General features: G+C 47.2%; 1 protein-coding gene across 1 annotated transcript; it reads right to left on the reverse strand.

The window, feature by feature from the left end:
• LOC146340959 (uncharacterized) lies at positions 1 to 17577 on the reverse strand. Its single transcript, XM_084804548.1, has 5 exons — positions 17516 to 17577; positions 12554 to 12624; positions 10028 to 10319; positions 4509 to 4635; positions 1 to 1041 (listed from the first exon to the last, which is right to left on the reverse strand). Exons 1-5 carry the CDS (start codon positions 17564 to 17566, stop codon positions 830 to 832), a joined length of 753 nt encoding a protein of 250 aa, XP_084660674.1. The 5' UTR covers positions 17567 to 17577; the 3' UTR covers positions 1 to 829.
• Positions 17578 to 18597: the final 1020 nt, after the last annotated feature.

An 18597-nucleotide genomic window follows, 5' to 3' on the forward strand; every position in this document is an offset into this window, starting at 1 on the left:
GAACTAGAAAGTTTTATTTTAAAATAAAAAAAAATTGGGATCACAATAAATCCTGTGAGAACAAATAGGAAGCTGAATTGTGAGTGATTGACTGGAAAATGAATTAGCAGGGAGGTTTTTTATACAACATATTGTAATCACAGGTTCCTCTCCTTATTAGGTGATCTTTACAATGGAGACTGGGCCTAAGGAGAACAATGTAACATTTGGGAAGGAAGATGCAATTGAGGAGACCAGCCCCGGAGGCCAAGATGGAGAAGATTTCCACAGCCACCATGGACTTCCCCTTAGTGATCAGGTAGGTGGGCACAAAGGAGACCCAAATGCTGCAAAACCCCAGCATGCTGAAGGTGATAAACTTGGCTTCATTGAAGCTGTCGGGCAGTTTCTTTGCTAGGAAAGCCACCATGAAGCTAACAAGAGACAGGAAACCCATGTAACCCAAGGCAGTGGAAAACGTGATGACTGAGCCTTCATTGCATTCCACGATGATCTATCCAGGCAGGGAATGGGAGTTGACGTTTAGGAATGGTGGACAGGTCATCAGCCAGAAAGTGCAGATCACAGCTTGGATGAATGGGCAGGCCAGAACAATGGCGTTTGTCAGTTGTCTCCCCAAGAGTTTTCTGGCCATGTTTCCTGGCTTGGTGGCCATGAAGGCCAGAACTACCATGACAGTTTTTGCCAAAATGGAAGAAATCGCAACAGAGAAGATGATGCTGAAAACACTTTGTCGCAGAACACAGGTGAGCTTTGTGGGTTGGCCAATGAACAGGAAGGAGCAGGGGAAGCAGAGCAGGAGGGAGATGAGGAGGACATAAGCGAGCTCTCAGTTGTTGGCTTTGACAATTGGTGTGTTACAGTGTTGAATGAAGGTTGCCAGTACTAGAGACGTGATCAAGGAGAGGAAAAGAGCTAGAGAAGCTAAGATTTTCCCCAGTGTCTCTTGATAGGAAAGGAAATGCATCTTCTTGGAGATACACTGGTTTTGGTTCTTGTTTGGCTGTTGATCTTCTGGGCATGGGGCACAGAGAGCTGCATCTGGAATGAGCAACAATGATTGAAATATCGCAATCATGACATAATGTTCATTATGTGGAGCCTTGTTCAGCCCTCAAAGATGGGATGGACATAGCCATTCTCTACCTTACTGTACACCTTTGATCATTTTGTGTTTAAGCTTTGGCCATCAGAATACCAGAAACAGAAAATGTACAAAATGCTACTTTTTCTCCCCACATGATCCCCCACCCCACCCCTAGGGATGTACAAATTCCCTACTTGCCAGTCCAGGGCGGGGGGTGCCCATAGGGGGAGGGTTTCGACCCATTCCTCCCTTCGGAATCCTTGCCAGCTGCCTCTGCTTCATGGCGACTCCACTGAGTGCTCAGTGCCGTGCCATATCGCTGATCACTTACTGCAGGAAGGGATCCAGATGCAAATGGCATCTGCTATGCTATTTGTATCCCTGTTTTTTCACGTGATAGGCTATGTATTTGTATTTACGTAGATACTTGCGTCACCTATCGCGTGAAAAAACAGGGATGCAAATGTCATCCACCATGTAAATGGCATCCAGGACCCTTCCTTCAGTGAGTGCTCAGTGATACGGCACGGCAATGGTGGCCGTATCACTTGCTGTACGAAGCTGGCCAGCAAAAAGGATCCCGCTCCTCATGGGTCCGGTGGGAGGCAGAGGTAGGTGGACCCATTCTGTAATGGACTCCAGAGGCTGGATTAAAAAAAAAATCCGGCCACAATGGAGTCTGTGGCCGAATATTCTGCCATCACTATGCACCTGCCACCCCTGTTCCTGTGGCATATGGCCTGATTCAGAGGTTCTCTCAAGATATGTTACCACTATGAAGGCAATGCTGTGTTACCTGATGAACCATACATATAGAGAACCCTCTCAAAACCATCTTAGAGCAAGCTTAATCCTTCACTCTCAAGATGGGTGATACCAGATTCTATTCCTTAAGAAACACTCTCAGACAAGAATTGTCTTTTTTTTGTCTTTTTACTCCAAAGGTATCAGCACAACAGCACTAAATACAAGAATTTCTGCATGCATGAATTCAAACATTTCGAGGATCCAACATCATGGGAACTACAGACCAGTCAGTCTGACATCAATCCCTGGGTAGGGGTGTACGAATCACTTACCTGGCTCCGCTGGGGCCATCCGTGGTAGGGGGGAGGCACTCCGTCCCTCTCCCCGGAATCCTCCCCAGCCGGCTCTGCTGTGTGGTGACTCTGCAGAGCCACCAGCCGGGGCTGGCTGCAGCCAGACTTCCAGCTACTGCTGGGCTGCTGCGGCCTCAAATGGCGGCCGTTGTAGCTAGGGATGTCAGAGAATTCCGCCACAGATCTCAGTGAGGCCGAATGCCAGTGCATTCGGCCCCCCAAACTAGGGATGTACGAAAGTCACTTACCTTTCCATGGATTATGATGATGGTGGGGGGGAGGTGACCCGTTCCTCCCCCCTGGAATCCTCCACGGCCAGCTGTGCTCCGAGGCAGCTCTGCGGAGCAGCCGGTAGGGATGGAGGAGAATTTCTCCATGAATCTCGGGGAGGCCGAATGCCAACGCATGTGGCCCCCCAAACCTGTTGGTGAAATTCTCCGCCCCCCCCTGCCACCCCCCCCCCCGGGATGGGACTTACCTCCCTCGAATATCCCTCTCGGCGGTGGGTCCTGGAGGGAGTTTGGCAGCGTTTCGTCAGGGGCGGGGGCGGCGGCTGGTCTCCTGACCGGCCGCCGCCAACGCCGCCATTACAAAATAAAGTAAAAAAACACCACACACACCCATGATAGGCTACGTAACGATTAACGTAGCCTATCACGGCTAGATTTCCAAAGTCAACCATGATAGGCTACGTAAATTGTTATATAGCCTATCACGGGTGACTTTGGGAAAAAAAAAAGCGCGTAAGCAAATGGCGGCGCCCATGGGCGCCACCATTTGCATTCCTTATTTGGTCCCGGTAGTTTACGTAAAGATTTACGTAGACTACGGCGCCTCCCCCGTAGACTGGGCCTCAGGAGAATAATGTAACGTTTGGGAAGGAAGATGCAACTGAGGAGACCAGCCCCGGAGGCCAAGATGGAGAAGATTTCCACAGCCACCATGGACTTCCCCTTGGTGCTAGGTAAGTGGGCACAAAGGAGACCCAAACTTAATCAGTAAAAGGATGCTAATGATCCATCTCTATTTGCCTGACACTGCTGTCCCTCATTGCCAAACCCCAGAGATGAGACACCTTCACTCCTCATGAGTCAGAATGCAGAGCTGTGTTGCATTAGCCATTGGGATCTCATTTGTAATTCCAGAATTCTCTTGGAGGCATCTGATTACAGAACTTCGTAAGTGGGGTGAGATGATGCAAGGCTGAGATGATGCAGTCAGGAACGTTTTGCCTGATCTGCCACAGTACCAGACTTGTGCTCAATATTCGGCAAGGAAGAAAATCACAAATTCTATAACTAGAAATGAAAACCTGACAAATTTAAGAACTCAGCCATGCTCACTCACCTGCACTATCTTCTGAATGGGCAAGGATATAGGGAAAATACTATCCCTCATCATCTTAATATGACAACACGTCCTCTGAGGAGCTGTGTTGGTGCAGAGGCTGGGGAACAGATTGCAAATATCACTACAGATAAAAGGGGGAAATTGTTTGACATTGGAGTATGGGCGGATGGACTCACCTGACTCTGAGGTTGCTGGGTGCTTTAGGCGCTGCCCCTGCTGCCCACTCCCCCATGGGCGCCACCATTTTGATGCAAGACGAGGGCTGTAGTTTCCATATATCTAGTGTTGTGCACAACGATGGCTGTAAAGGGCCATTTCCACAACAGGACAGGCCTCTAATGTTGTGGAAATGGCCATTTCCAGCCACCTTTGTGCGCAGCATTAAATATCCGAAAGACTGGAGCCCACATCCTGCACTAAAATGGCAGTTCACTTGGAGGACAGGAAGTTCCCAGGCACAAGCAGATGGGTCCGGCACATCCCAGGGGCTCGCCAAGCCGGGTTGGGGGGGGCGGGGGGAGTACAACAGACTCTAAGACCCAGTTGGGCACCCACAGTATCCCTGCATTGGAGTAATGTCCTCCAGTTGACATAAGGATGACCAACCACGTGCCCTGGACAATGTTCTGCCCCAAACACTTCAGGTCTGATGCCAAAACAACCGAGGTTGGGAACATGGTTCTAAAATAAATACACATGAAAAGCGTAGCCAGGACAGATTCTGTACATGTGGGTATTAGTAATTTCCTGGGAATCCTTATTTTATCATTTGAATCGATTTCTTGAGGAAGTCATGAATACTTTGCGCAGAAGTAAACAACAGAGGTACGCCATCCAAAATGGTATTTATAGAGAAAATATTCCTAGGGCAAATGGCACACGTCCCCTTGTCTATGACCTCCCCCTTTCCCCACTTCACTCTTACCACAGTATGATCCGCAATTTTATGTGCCTCTCAAAGTCGGAGGTACCTGTGGAGTTAGAAATCGTCCCTTCTGGACAAGGGTCACATCTGTAGCAGCAATCCGGCTTCCCCTCTGGAAACCTTCTCCGGTGCCCTGGAGAGCACCGCTCGACACACCTCGCAACGGGCACCTTCTGAAATGGGAAAGGCAACAGCAGAGGATTTCCATCTGGCAACAACTGCACAGAATGTAGCTACTCAACAGAGTCTCCCACTGCATGATGGAGGGGATTATGAGTTCAGGAGGTGGTGGGAAATACATGGTATCGGTGCCTCTTATTAGAAAGTAGGGATGTACAAAAGTGACTTACCTTTTGCAGATTATGTTGATGGTGGGGGGGGGAGGCATTCTGTCCTTCCCCCCGGAATCCTCAAAAGGAAAAATACTGGGGGGGGGAAATACCGGTACGCAAATGGCGGCAGCTATGGCCACCACCATTTGCGTTCCTTATTTTTGGCCGTCTGAATCTACGAAAATATTTACGTAGGCTATGACGGCGAAAAGAAAGGGGAACGCAAATAGCGTAGTGGGCGCTATTTACATCCCTTTTTGAGTCACTGTTTTAGCCTACATAAATCTTCACATAGGCTAAAATGGCAAATCAAAAAGGGACGCAAATAGCCCCCGCTACGCTATTTGCGTTCCCCTTATTTTCGCTGTCTTAATCTACGTAAATATTTACGTAGACTAAGATGGCCAAAAATAAGGAACGCAAATGGCGGCAGCGGTAGCCTCCCCCATTTGCGTATGCGGGTTGTTTTTTTTTTTAAAAAAAAAAACCACCCAGCCATGATTTACGTAGCCTATCATGTCTTCTTTTCTTTTGTTAACAAGACTGGAAATGGCGGCGGCGGCAGCCGGTCGGAAGACCAGCCGCCGCCGCTGCCCAGAAGATCTGCCCCAGTTAAGTCTTATCCCGGGGGGATCCGCGGGGGGGCGGGGAGGTGGCAGGCCATTCTGCCACAGAGTTCGGGGGGCCGAATGCACTGGCATTTGGCCTCACCGAGATCCGTGGCGGAATTCTCTGCCATCCCTATTAGAAAGGCAGTTTAGCAGAGAGAGGCAAAGCAGAATCCGGGTTTGCCAGTCCCACATTCGCATGAAGGCTAAAGAACATATAGTGGACATACTCTTCCTTTAGATAAGAAATAAAACAGCTTTGCTCACATGTCATCCTGCATATAATGCATGGACAGCTTGCAGTTTCAAACCAAGGGTTTGTTCAGTCAATTTCTCTGTGTTCAGGCAGGAGAGACAGCAAGCCAGGTGCACTCCCAGCAATGGAGAAAGGCGGCGGGGGGGGGGGAGAAACAGGAGGCTGCTGTGGGCTATAGAGTCCTAAGGCCAGCTATGTCAATGCTTTGACTAGCTAAATGCCGAACTGCCCCCTTCCTTTAACTTGCAGACGAGGTTGCAATATCCCCAAAAGGAGGGCCAAATCACTCAGAAACATCGCAAAAGAGGCTCCTCTGGGAGACACCAATTCTAATGCCAGAACCAGCTGTAAAGGGGACAGGGAGCCTCCACCCAGCAAATCCCTTCCCTTGCCCATTATATCAGCGAGTTTGTCCCATCCACTTTCCCCATCAGTGAAGAGACAGAGAGATGGAGCTCTATACTCTCTGCACAGAGAAGGCCACCTCGTCCTGCAGCTCTGTCTGAGTTAGATGCCTCTGTCCTGCCATGTTCATGTTCCAACTGGGGTGTAAGGCAGACCCCAGAACATTCCCTTCAACCCCACCTCTGTCGCCCACACAATCGCCTCAGGGTGAATGGTGAAGTCTTGGCCTGGGGGAGCCCCTGAATCCACTCCCCCAACTTTCACAGAATAAAAAGATCCATTTCGGAAGAAGATCCAGTTCAGAATATCCCATCTCTTGCCATTTTCAGTGAAGGAGACTTCATCTCCAGCACTGTTGTTAAAGCAGTGAGACTGCTTTAAAAGAAAGCCTCAAAGAGGCAAGAATCTGAAAAGCAAGAGACCCTTAGAAAATAGGGGACATTGTGAATGAGTTCTGGCATCTTCTAACACTCTGTAACTGCCATTAAGTTAGGAGACTGGTTTTTTTCCTGCACTCCATTAGTAAAGTACTGCCTAAGATGTATCTTATTTTGGCATTTCTGCTCAGCTATGCTTGTGCAATGGTTCGGGCTTTTTTGGCTGGTGCCTACTTGCTACAACACTCCCTCCTATTTTGGAGTGGGAGCTGGAGGGGCTTTACTCGTAGCAGCAAAGAGAGCAACATCTGCGGTTCTCCAGCTGGCTGTCAAGATGGAACCTAGATAGGGGGGAGCTGCCTGCTGTTTGCTTCTCAGGGGTGTTCTGGGGAACAGTGCCACTTTATGGATAAGAATTCCTCCCTCCTCACTAGTCATACTTGCAACTGTAAAATTATTCCAGAAGCACCATGAATCTCCTCTATCCTGGACTCCCTTTCCAGTGCTCTTTCATGGAAATGATGGCCATGGAAGCATTTCCATGCGGACACATCCTTCTTCAGAGCTTAAGAAAGGCTAACGTCCCTTCTCCCAGGCCCCCCATTTGCTTCCAGGATCAAACCACTGAGAAACAACTGAGGTGCTTTCATACGCTTGCCCAGGGTGAAGGAGGAAGTTACCTGCCACGGCTGGATGTCCAGGAGCCTCCTGCCTCCCCCCGTCAGTCCACGTTTGGATCCAGACACAGCATGCAACGCATGTGCCACAGAACAAACACCATTGTAGATCCTGTAGCTGTGACTTGTCATGCTCATTTCGAACTTGTAGTGTGGCAGGTCCTCTGCCTTCTCCTTCCAGTGCAGTTTCTCTCTCCTCGTGGGGAGGTTTGGCCTGATTTCAGAAACTGACAGCTAAATGCCCTTTCCCACCAGAAACAGAGAAGGACGACTTCTTGTGGTCAGAGTGGATCTAACACCCCAAGAAAATACTTGAATTCTGGCACATCCCCTGTGTGGACTTTGAAGTGCAAAGCACCATACAAGATTTTTAGATACCCCCCACGTGAGGGGACTCGTGCCGCAGCCATTTCCCAATAGGATGTCATGATCCAAACCTTCCTAAATGGGGTCCTGCTCTTTTTTTCATGATACTTCAACAAGGCTGTTAATTGTGACATAGCACTGGAGTCCCCAAAGAAAATAATCACTTGGGGCTCAAACCAAGAACTAGGAATAGATCCACTTTCTATCCGACGCCGATAAAGTGGGTCCGCCGGATTGAACATTTCAGAGATGGCCACACAGATGTCATTTTGCTTGAGCATTGGGGTCAGGGTCTGGATGAAATGTTCAACGCTGTCACCCTCGGGAGCAAGGAGCCCAATCCAGTTCCAGTGGAAATACAGGAGCAGCCGGACTAAGCCTTCATACTGAGGAATTTCACTGGGATCAATCCGATAGAAGGCAGGGAATGGCCCTTCCCCTCCCTGAGCAGGGTCCAAAAAGCCATAACTGAGCTGAAGGAAGGAATTTCCTATGAGTCTGCTGTAGCAGAATTTTTTGGCATCTAGCACAGTTTTAATGGTATGAGCTTCCATGGACTACTAAAGCTGATCATGGATGCATAAAGTGCTACCCAGAAGGAAGATGGACATGTTAAAAATACATATCTAAACATAAAGTGAAGCACTGTGATGTTGTTAAGTCTCCCCCAAGTCTGGGTATCACCCCCAAAAGTCAGGGTGACCATGCATGTAACCTGAAAGAATTTCATAGCATTCCAGTGACTTGGCTCTTGTGTCTAAATTCTAGAAATATATTGGGGGCATTCTGGCCCTCCCCACATATAATAGTTTGGTCACAGCAACATACTGTAAGAAGAGTCATGGTGAATCAGACCAAGAGTCCATCTAATCCAGCATTCTGTTCACATAGTTGCAAACCAGATGCTCGTGGGAAATTCACAGGCAGGGAATGAGTGCAACAGCACCTCCTGCCCATGATCTCCACAACTGGCTTACAGACGCATTGTGTCTATGACACTGAAGGCAGCATACAGGCATCAGATCTGCTAGCCAGTAACAGCCTTCTCCTCCAAGAATGTGTCCAATCCCCTCTTAAAGCCATCCCAATTGGTGGCCATCACTGCATGTTGCGGAAGTGAGTATCACAGTTTAACTATGCACTGTGTGAGGAAGTCCTTCCTTGTATCTGTCCTGAATCTCGCAACATTCATCCGGATGGGATGACCCCAGGTTCTAGTATTATGAGAGTTGGAGAAAATGCCACCCTAGCCACTTTCTCCACCCCAGGCATCATTGTGTACACCTCTATTGTTTCTCCCCTTACTCGCCTTTTTTTCAAAGATAATCAATCCCAGATGTTGTAACTTTCCTCATAGGGGAGTTGTTCCAGCCCCTTGATCATTTTAGTTGCCCTTTTCTGCACTTTTCCCACCTCTGCAATGTCCTTCCTTGATGTGGCAACCAGAACTGTACACAGTATTCCAAGTGTGGTTGCACCCTAGATTTGTATCAGTGGAGTTTGATCACGGAAGTTTTATTTCCAGCTCCTTTGCTAGTTATGCCAAACATGGATTTTTCCTTATTCACAGCAGCCACACACCGGGGATGACAGTTTCATTGAGCTGTCCACCGCAACTCCGAGACCTCTTTCATGGTCAGTCACTGCTAGCTCAGATCACATCAGCTTGTGGGTGAAGTTGGGATTTTTTGCCCCTACATGCATCACACTACACTTGGTTACACTGAACGACATTTGATCAAACTGGATCCATTCTTCATGGAAAGGCATCGAGACACGCAAGACAGAAAATGAGAGGCAATGTTAGTGGGGCTGAAAAAGACATCCCTGAAGTGCCCCCACTCCAAACTCTTTCTGCTGACATCCTATGGTGTGTGGCTGAAACATGGGCCATTTTAAATGGAAATCAGAACATAGGAAGATCCCTGCCAGATCAGACCAAAGGTCCATCTAGTCCAGCATTCTGTTCATACAGTGGCCAACCAGCTGCCTGTAGGAAGCCCACAATCACAGCATGATTTCCTTATGCACCCCCATGGTCATGTTCCCCTCGAACCAGTGTACATTGGCATACTGCCTCTGATACTGCTGGAGGTCGCACGTCTCCATCAGGACTAGTAGGCATTGATAGCCCTATACAGAAACATCAGACAACTGTTACATTGTCATGGGAGTGGGGCCTCCCTGTGGCCCTGGAGGGGTTTCTGCCTTTGTTGATTGCAGCAAGAACAACAAGGAGTCTTGAGGCACCTTGTTCTTTTATGCCTCTTGAAGGTGTCAAGAGAATCTGTCTGATTTCTCCCAGTCCACACACTTTTTCTCACAGAACAGGCCCTCTGCTGGGTGGGATTAGTCGTGCAGTAGCCATCTGGGATTCCTGGCTACCACCAAGGAATGGCAGCTTAGCCACGGTCCCCGACCCCTCCAACCCAGAATACAGACAGACACTGCAGAGGCAAATCTGTTTCAGAGATTGCCCTGTCTGTCTTGGTGATCCTGAGCTCTGCAGGCCCCTCACATCCATCACCCGATGAATCCCCTTACCTGTGGGATCTTGTAGATGCCTGTTAGGGATGCTATTTCTCTCGAAGATTTGGAGTCAAGACCCCCAAGAATGGAGAGCAGTTTATCCTGCCGGTCACATTTATAATTGGGCATCATTCGCCCCCGAGTGGAAAGCAGAGAGAGGCTGTTCTGATGCATCCATCTGGCAAGGTCCTTGTGTTCATACATGCAGAAGCCCAGCATTGTGTTGGGAAGGAGAGCCGGATCCTTGTTGAGCTCTGTGATGGCAAATGCCAAGGCCAGGAAATGCTGGTAGTTCTTGACTATCGACCTGTAGTGGAGAGAGGGACATTGGGAGGTGTGTGAGGATCCCAACAGAACTGGTGAGAAGTGCAGTGTTAAAACACCTTCTGTGTTAAATGTGCCTATTATTCAGAACCATGAGGACATGAAAATTGTTTTATTTTTAGAGGAAGGAGCATAGTTCAGGGATAGAATGCCTCCTCTGAAGGTTTCTGGTCCCAGGATCCATCCTTGGCATATACAGGCTATCCTGGGAGAGACAGAGAGAGAGACCTTGTCTAACACTCTGGAGAGCTGCTGCTACTGATGAAAATGGGAAAAATTACAGCTATCACTTTTGGGAAGAATTGCAATGATTAAAATGAATGTATTACCTAGAATGTTATTTTTGTTTCAAATGATACCCATTATTAAAAGGATTTACCTTTTAAGCAGTGGCACAGAGATATAACGAAGTTGATATGGCAAGCAATAAAAACCAAGAGTTCAAATACAAATTTTCCAAGATGCAAAGGAAAGAGGTAGCTTGGGATTACCAGATTTTAAAACCTATTTTTCTGCGTGCTGCTTGATGTGGATGAAGGAATTGGTGACGTTGAAAAATAGAAGACTTTTAGAACTAGAAGGACATGAATTGAGATATGGGTGGCACGGTTATTTGTGGTATGATAAAACAGAAGTGAATGCAGATTTTAATAAGAAGGGCTGTATTAAGAATTTGGAATAAATATAAATTAAGGTTTTCTCAAAAGACACCACGATGGATATCTTCACAAGAAGCAATGCAGAGAAGAGAATTTGATAGCATGCATAAATGGATAAGATATAATGATTTACTGGAATTGTCACAAGGGGAATATAAGTTAAAAACAAGGGAAAAGCATATTGGAAGAAGGCCAAGTCTGCCAGTGGTTTTCATATTTGCAAATTAAAGAAAGGTTTAAAATAGATGAGAGAAATGGTGGATTTGAACAAACAGAATCTGAGTTTGAAACAGCACTGTGTACAAATGATGAACATGTTTTTGTGAAACTGTATAAATTACTTTTAAGGTATGAGACAGAGGATGAACAAGTAAAAGACTGTATGATCAAATGGGCACAAAATGTTGGTCATAATATATCAATGGAAGAGTGGGAAAGTATGTGGGGAAAAGATCTAAAATGGCCTTTATGTACAAGTCTTAAAGAGAATGTTTATAAGATGATGTATAGATGGTAAATGTCACCGTTTAAACTGTCTAAAATGTACAAGGGTGTTTCTGGAAAATGTTGGAAATGTGAAGATCAAGATGGAACGTTTTATCCTTTATGGTGGACTTGTAAAAAAGCTAAAATATTTTGGAAACGAATACAGTCTTTAGCTCAAATAATATTACAGACGACTATAGAATAAAAGCCAGAAACTTTTTCATTGGGACTAACAGATAAACACATGAAAGAGAAGGGGGGAACCCTCTTTCTCTACATGACAACGGCTGCATGGTTATTGTATGCACAGAAGTGGCAAAATGAAACAAGACCAACTGTGAGCGAGTCGGTCATGAAAATGATGGAGCTGGCAAAGTTGGCAAAACTTACTGTTATAATTAAAGGAGGATCAACAGCAAAATTTCTGTTAGATTGGAAATCTTTTATAGAATTCGTACAAGAAATAGAGAAAAATGATGTCTATGCACGTATGTGGATTTTGAACTTTGAGATGGTTGGTTTTCTTTTATTTTCTTTCTGTTGTTGTTGTTGTTAAAAATTAGGAGAGAAATGAGACAATGCCTGAGAACTCAATGTATGATACACAACTAAGATAAGAAGTAGAGAATAATAATAAGCATTTGTTGTGTAAGGGGAGCCAAAGGTAGATATCTTACAACCTTAAGAGATACTTTAGTGTATGTGTGTTGTGTGTTTATGTTGTTGTTGTTGTTGTTTTCTTTTTAAAAAATAAAATTATTACATCAGAAAAGAAAAGAACCCTCAAGTGTACGACTCTCCTTTCTGGTCGAAGCCAATCCTGACAGCCCTCTGAGAGTGTCATCTCAAACCAAGAGATTTTAAACATCAGCAGCATTGCTGATGCATTTCCCTGAAAAGAGCTTTCCCATCTGAGAGCAAAGCAGGCAAGCCCCTCTCCCAGATCCCCCTGGTGGAAACTTACCGGAGAATACTGGATATGTATAATCGGGGGAATCTACGGAAGCCTTCTGGCTTTTTGAAATAATAAGTGCCAAGGTGTAAATTCCCACCGACAACGAGGTCTCCTGACCTGTAAAAATCTTCTTCCAGATTAGACAGCCAGGTCATGGGGCACGTGGTCCTCAGCATCGTCTGGGTGGCCTGAGGCAGGAACCAAAACAGCAGCAGCAGCCAAATCATCAGCAGCACAGGGAGACCTTCCCTGCTAGATCAGAGACAAAGAGAACCAGAAAAAGATGCCCTGGCAGGGGAATTAGATCACAGCAAAAAGAGAGCAAATGCCAAGTGATCAGACACTACCCCAGCCCCACGTGGACGAGCTCCTGGCATATTTATATTAAGCATATTTTCTCCAGGATTTCTTTGTTATTGACTTGCTGGATAGAAGTCCCTGGAGATTTGATCAATAATTATTGCCATTTCGATAATTCCAGGCAAGAGAAATAACCACATCTCAATAACACTGGGCCTCCTTTGCACTTTGGAGGGAGAAAAACAGATTTGCATCACTCTTTGCTTCTTTGTGGGCCACTTGGACTTGACCTGAGTTGTCAGGTTCTTCCCTTTCACCTGTGTCAATGTGAGCACTTACATCCAAGATGGAGTCTAGCTGAGCATAAATATGGCCTCCCTTCTCAGGCACATCCTAGGCTCTGATAAGATACACGGTACCAGAGCTCAGTAGCATGGAATGTGCTGAGGCGGAGATATCGCCCTTTGACTCATCTTACAAGCTAAGAGACCCACTAGCAAGAAAACTGCAGCTAATGAAACAAAGCAAAGAGCAATATGGATCACTACGTCTCTCTAAAGCTACTGGCAGCTTCATTACAGGCCTGGGGCCATACACCTGGGTATATGTGAGACCCACAAGGAAAAGGAAAAAGGGCTCCACCATTGATTTAGGAGCAGAAATGGGGCACAAAAGGAGCAAGCATGAACATAGGTCTCTTACCCTTTCCTCCTTGCACTGTTCTCACAAAGTTCTGGAGTTATAAGAACCCCTCAAGACATGTCAGTCAGTCCAAGATTGGGGGAGGGCTTTACCTCAGGACATCAAGAGGTTAACTATGCCACACCTTTCCCCACCTCAGAAATAGAAGGGATGGCAAACTCAGTAGTGAGGAAGCCAAAGAGTTCCAGTGCTTATTATTGATGAGACTATTAGACTCCCCCATCCCTAGGGATGGGGGAGAATTTCTCCCCAAAACTTCGGGGGGCCGAGTGCCAATGTATTCGGCCCCCTGAAGTAGTTTCGGGGAGAAATTCTCCGCACACCCCGCCCCCCGCCCCCCCTGGGATGGGACTTACCTTTCCCGAATGTCCCTCCCGGCGGCGGGTCCCGGCGGCAGTTCGGCAGGTCTTCGACAGGGGCAGAGGCGGCAACCGGTCTTTCGACCGGCTGCCACCACCGCCGTTCCAATAAAAGTAAAAAAAAAAAAACGCCCCCGTGATAGGCTACGTGACGATTAATGTAGCCTATCACGGCTAGATTTGCAAAGTCAGCCGTAATAGGCTACGTAAATCGTCACGTAGCCTATCACGGGTGACTTTAACAACAACAACAAAAAAGCGCGTACGGCTAATGGCGGCCCCCATAGTCAGCCGCCATTCGCGTTCCTTATTTGGTCACTGTAGTCTATGTAAAGATTACGTAGACTACGGTGAAAATAAGGGCAATGCTATTTGCGTTGCCCTTATTTTCGCCGTAGTCTACGTAAAGATTTAAGATTTACGTAAAGATTTACGTAGACTACAGCGACCAAATAAAGAACGCGAATGGCGGCTCCCTATGGGGGCTGCCATTTGCGTACGCGCTTTTTTTTTAAAGTCACCCGTGATAGGCTACGTGACGATTAACGTAGCCTATCATGGCTGACTTTGCAGATCTAGCCGTGATAGGCTAAGTTAATCATCACATAGCCTATCACGGGGGCGGGTTGTTTTTTTTTTACTTTTTATTTCGCGGCCGGGCGAGGTGAGGCGCCTCCTCCCCGGCCTGAATTTCGGCCGGGCGAGAAGGGAAGCCTCCCCCCCGCCTGAACTTCGGGGGGAGCAGCGAAGCGCCTCCCCCCCACCGCGAAGCAAGCTGCGAGACCAGGTAAGTGGCTTTTGTGCACCCCTACTCATCCCTCAGAAAAAAGGAGGGCTGAGTTCTTTGCTGAGGAAATGTCAGAGTATCAGAAACCATGTTTTTTCCTCTGTGGAGATCTCAGACACAGAAGGGGCCTTTTCACCTAAGGCTGCCATATCAGGGGGGGGGGCAGTTCTGTCAGGAAGCGGCCTCTCTCTTCTGAACCCTGAGGGGAAACCTCCAAAGGCAACAGTTATAGAGCCTGTTAGCTCCTTTAGAAATCATAAAGGAGTAGTAAAATAAATAAGAATTCCTCATGGCAATCTGAGGGGTTCCAGGGTTCCCCTGGTGAAGGGTCTGGAAGTTTCATTTTGGTTCCAAAACTGTGGATGAAATACAGGCTCAGCCTTAGCCATTGATTGTTCAACCAGTATTTCAAGTTTGCATCCAGTCATGGAGGAGGGGAGAATGGAGGAGCTGAGCTAGCAGGAGAGGCAGGCAGAGAAGGGCCGGAGTTCAGGGCTAGAGCACACAGTCTTCATGTAGAAGGTCCGAGGTTTGATGCCCGGGATCTCCAGCTAGGGTTGGGAATGGCTCTAAATCTCCAGAGGGTCACTGCCAGTCAGTGTGGACACATCCTCCCCAACCTGGTTCCCTCAATGCAATGCAGGGCAGGAGAAGCATGGGGGGATCGTTCCCTCTCACTTCTTCTGCCCTGCATTTGCGGCTAGACAGCCGATTTCGGCTCTCTAGCCATGGGACCTCGGAGAGGGGGAAGTGGCAGCCAGACGACATGTAGGATGTGTCATACTGGCATTTCTGACTTCCCCGCCCTGGTACGCCCCCAGGAACACCCTGTTTTTGCTGCTCTGTGCTCCTCTTCCAAGGGCAGAACTCAGGGCTCCTCCACGCTGCCTATGAGGCAGCGTAGGAGGGGGTCGAGGTTGGTTCTCAGGGAACCGACCTCAGAGTGCGGGCTCAGAGGTCAGTTCCCAGGAGCCGACCTATCCCTGGCCACCTAGCCGCTGACTAGTGGCCATAGGATTGCACCGTTAGTAACATCAGGATCTGGGTTAGAATACAGTTCTGAATAAAATTGCACAAATTGATTACTGATCTGTGTAGTCCCACAAACCAATGAATTTTGATTATCTTTAATTGAGCAAATAACATTTCTTAGGTTGTGGCGTTTCAGCTCATAGGCTAGCAATTTAGAGCTTCTATCCCAAAATACATAGTATTTTTGTTGAAGGCAAAGGGGGGATGTCGAAACCTTACCTACTTCAGGGGCATTACGTTCCATTCCTTTTTGTGAAAGAAGACGGTATTTTTTTTGCCCCACTTGATTTTTTGTGTTTCATTTCCAGAAGCTTTATTTCTGACAAAAGTGTTTCTTTTGAAACTTTCTAAGAAGGTCCAAAATGGCTACAAGCGATGGCCAAACAAGTTAACTTGAAATAAATGACACTTTCAACAAAGACGCGCAACTCTATAAATTCTACCAGCAATGATCCCTGTCAAGAATGGGTTAATAGAGTAGGAGCCAGGAGAGCTGCTGGGGTGGTCCGGTATGCAGCAGCCCCCTGGAGGTTGGTTTTTTTTAGCTGTGTCTCAGCCTGCAGCTCAAGGCCACAATTTGCCCTGCTAGTTGGGAAAATAACAGTCATGCCTCGGGAGATGCAACGTCTTTGGAGGGTGGAGTGGGGTGCCTGGGCCTGGGTTGGGATTGGGTGCCTCGAACCTGCCTTGGGTTGCTAGGGCTGGGCAATAAAAGGGGGCTAGAGAAGGGGAGGGCATCTCTTCTTGGCCCTGACAGTACTAGGGTGTGCTGCTGGTCGATGGTGATCCTGGGAGGCCCATACTTTTGTATGTGTAGGATGGTCCAGCTAGCTTTACTGTTTTGCTCTTGAGATGTGTGCCTTGGTGTTTGGTGTTTGGTTTCACTTAGAGTTTTGTACCCTGCTTGTAATTTCTTGGACAACTGACCACCTCTCCCTATTCCTTCCTCTTTGTTCCTTCCCTCAGAAACATTTTCACCCAAATTCCAGTTGGTGTGGTGTGTCCTGGATAACTTCAGTGCTGAATACAGTGCCTATTGGTCAGGAAGGGAGCTCCTGGGTTAATTCAGGGGAATCTGGTGGCCATGTTTGACCTGATCTACCTTGCTGGGTTGTTGGGGTGAAACCAGCAATCCTTCACAATCCCTGAGAGAAAACTCCTCATAAAAGGATTAATTTGCCAATTCACAATGCATCGCCATCCAATAAAAAAACACAGATTTACAGCACAGCCTTATATTGGAGACATCAACTCTAATCTATCAGTAGAGGATGCAAGTGCCCCATTGGAGCCCATACAATGGATCTTCCTTTATAAATATAGATTCTCTTTTGGGGGCAGTATGTTAACTTCCACCTGTATCTGCCTAGTGTGAGGAGCTACTGACAAGGGGTTCTCTACCTGATCCTGAGCGACTAAATCCACTTCAGCCTTCATTAATGCTGTGCTATGTAGGTGGATAGCAGTTGTTTCAGGGGAACAAAATTCATTTAAATTTGAATATCTAAAGGCCAGCCAGTCTTCAGGGCTTGGTTGCTTTGGTAGCAACAAAGCAGAGGCTTGAGGGGGGGGGGGTTTGGAGCAAAACCAGTTGACAGCTGCAAATTAACTAGCTCCTTGGAGGATTGAAAGGTCTCCTGGTCTTGAACGTCAATGGAATGGCTTGGAGAGTGCCTAGTAGAAGGCAGATCTTGATGAACAACTAATGTTCGAAGCTGATTCTCCTAGGGATGTCAGAGAATTCCATGACGGATCTTGGTGAGGCCGAATGCCAGTGCATTCGGCCCTCCGAAACCCATCGCGGAATGAAGCCCCCACCCCCCCAACCCACGAAAGGTGCACAGGATGAAGTGCCCGCCGCCCCCACCCCACGAAAGGTGTGTGAAACAGAGCACTTACCTGCTCCCGTCTGCGCTGGTGTGCGAATGGCAGCCGTCCTGAGACCGCCATTCGCTTCCTCCTTCTTCAGGTGTGATAGGCTACGTAAATACATACGTAGCCTATCACGGCTAACGCAGGGATGCTGTTTGCGTCCCTGCAGAGCCAGTGATAGGCTACGTATTTATGTAGCCTATCACGGCTCACTACAGGGACGCAAATGACGATGGCTACAACAGCCACCGTTTGCGTCCCTGCAGGGCTGCCCAGCGGCTGAATGTCCAGCTGCAGGCGGCCAGAGCCAGCCAGCGGCTCTGCGGCTTGGCCGTGGAGCGGAGCCGGCCAGGATTCCGGGGGGAGGCACAGAGCGCCTCTCCCCCAGCGATGATTCCAGGGGGAGGGATGGAGCCCTGCGGAACCCAGAGAACCCGGAGAAAGAACTCACGATCTTACTCTGTTTGGAGGTGGGCAAGAGATCATGATCTCTAGGACGACTGATTCATTTAGATTTTCTCATTTAAAAATAAGACAAGTTATCTGTCAAACTGGAATTGTAAAATGATACAACTAGTTGGAAAACAATGTTTTTAAATTGTTAAGACAATTATCAATATCAATAATGAGTAAAAATTGAAAACACCAGAAAAACTAAAAATCAGTATTAAATCAATATCTAAAAGCTCAGAATAAAATTATTTTTCCCAACCCCCCTCAAACACCACTAGAAGATTCCTTTCCCACATCGATAAAAATTGAGAGTCCAATATCCAATGTAAAGCTTTTGAGCACCTCTCATTGACCCTGAGTCAGGCTTAATGAGTCCCATTATCTGCAGGGGGTTATCAGCCTCTCTTTGCAAAAATAAAAATTGCATGCAGTGATGTGTTGATACTAAGAGAATAATATGATAGGTTCCCTTGAAATGGTCAGAAGACTTAGTCAGTAACATCACCCAGTCATTCATATGCAGTTCTCTTCTCTTCTCTTCTCTTCTCTTCTCTTCTCTTCTCTTCTCTTCTCAATGCTGTTATGAGGAAACACAAGAGCACTTTTCTTTTCCAAAAGGTTGAGAGATCATCTAAGCAGCAGTGCTGGATCCAACC

The sequence above is a fragment of the Heloderma suspectum genome, chromosome 6, assembly GCF_057233095.1.
Source record: "Heloderma suspectum isolate Gila_16-S chromosome 6, 16-S_ref, whole genome shotgun sequence".
In the NCBI taxonomy this organism is placed as follows: domain Eukaryota; kingdom Metazoa; phylum Chordata; class Lepidosauria; order Squamata; family Helodermatidae; genus Heloderma; species Heloderma suspectum.

Bases quoted from the DNA above. Each gene is read 5' to 3' on its own strand.
- LOC146340959 (XM_084804548.1), bottom strand. From the start codon at position 17,566: ATGGCGGTCTCAGGACGGCTGCCATTCGCACACCAGCGCAGACGGGAG. The intron at 12,625-17,515 runs GTAAGTGCTCTG...TTCCTGCCTCAG, and splicing joins ACCAGCGCAGACGGGAGCAG to GCCACCCAGACGATGCTGAG. The intron at 1,042-4,508 runs GTACCTCCGACT...TGCTCATTCCAG, and splicing joins GACGATTTCTAACTCCACAG to ATGCAGCTCTCTGTGCCCCA.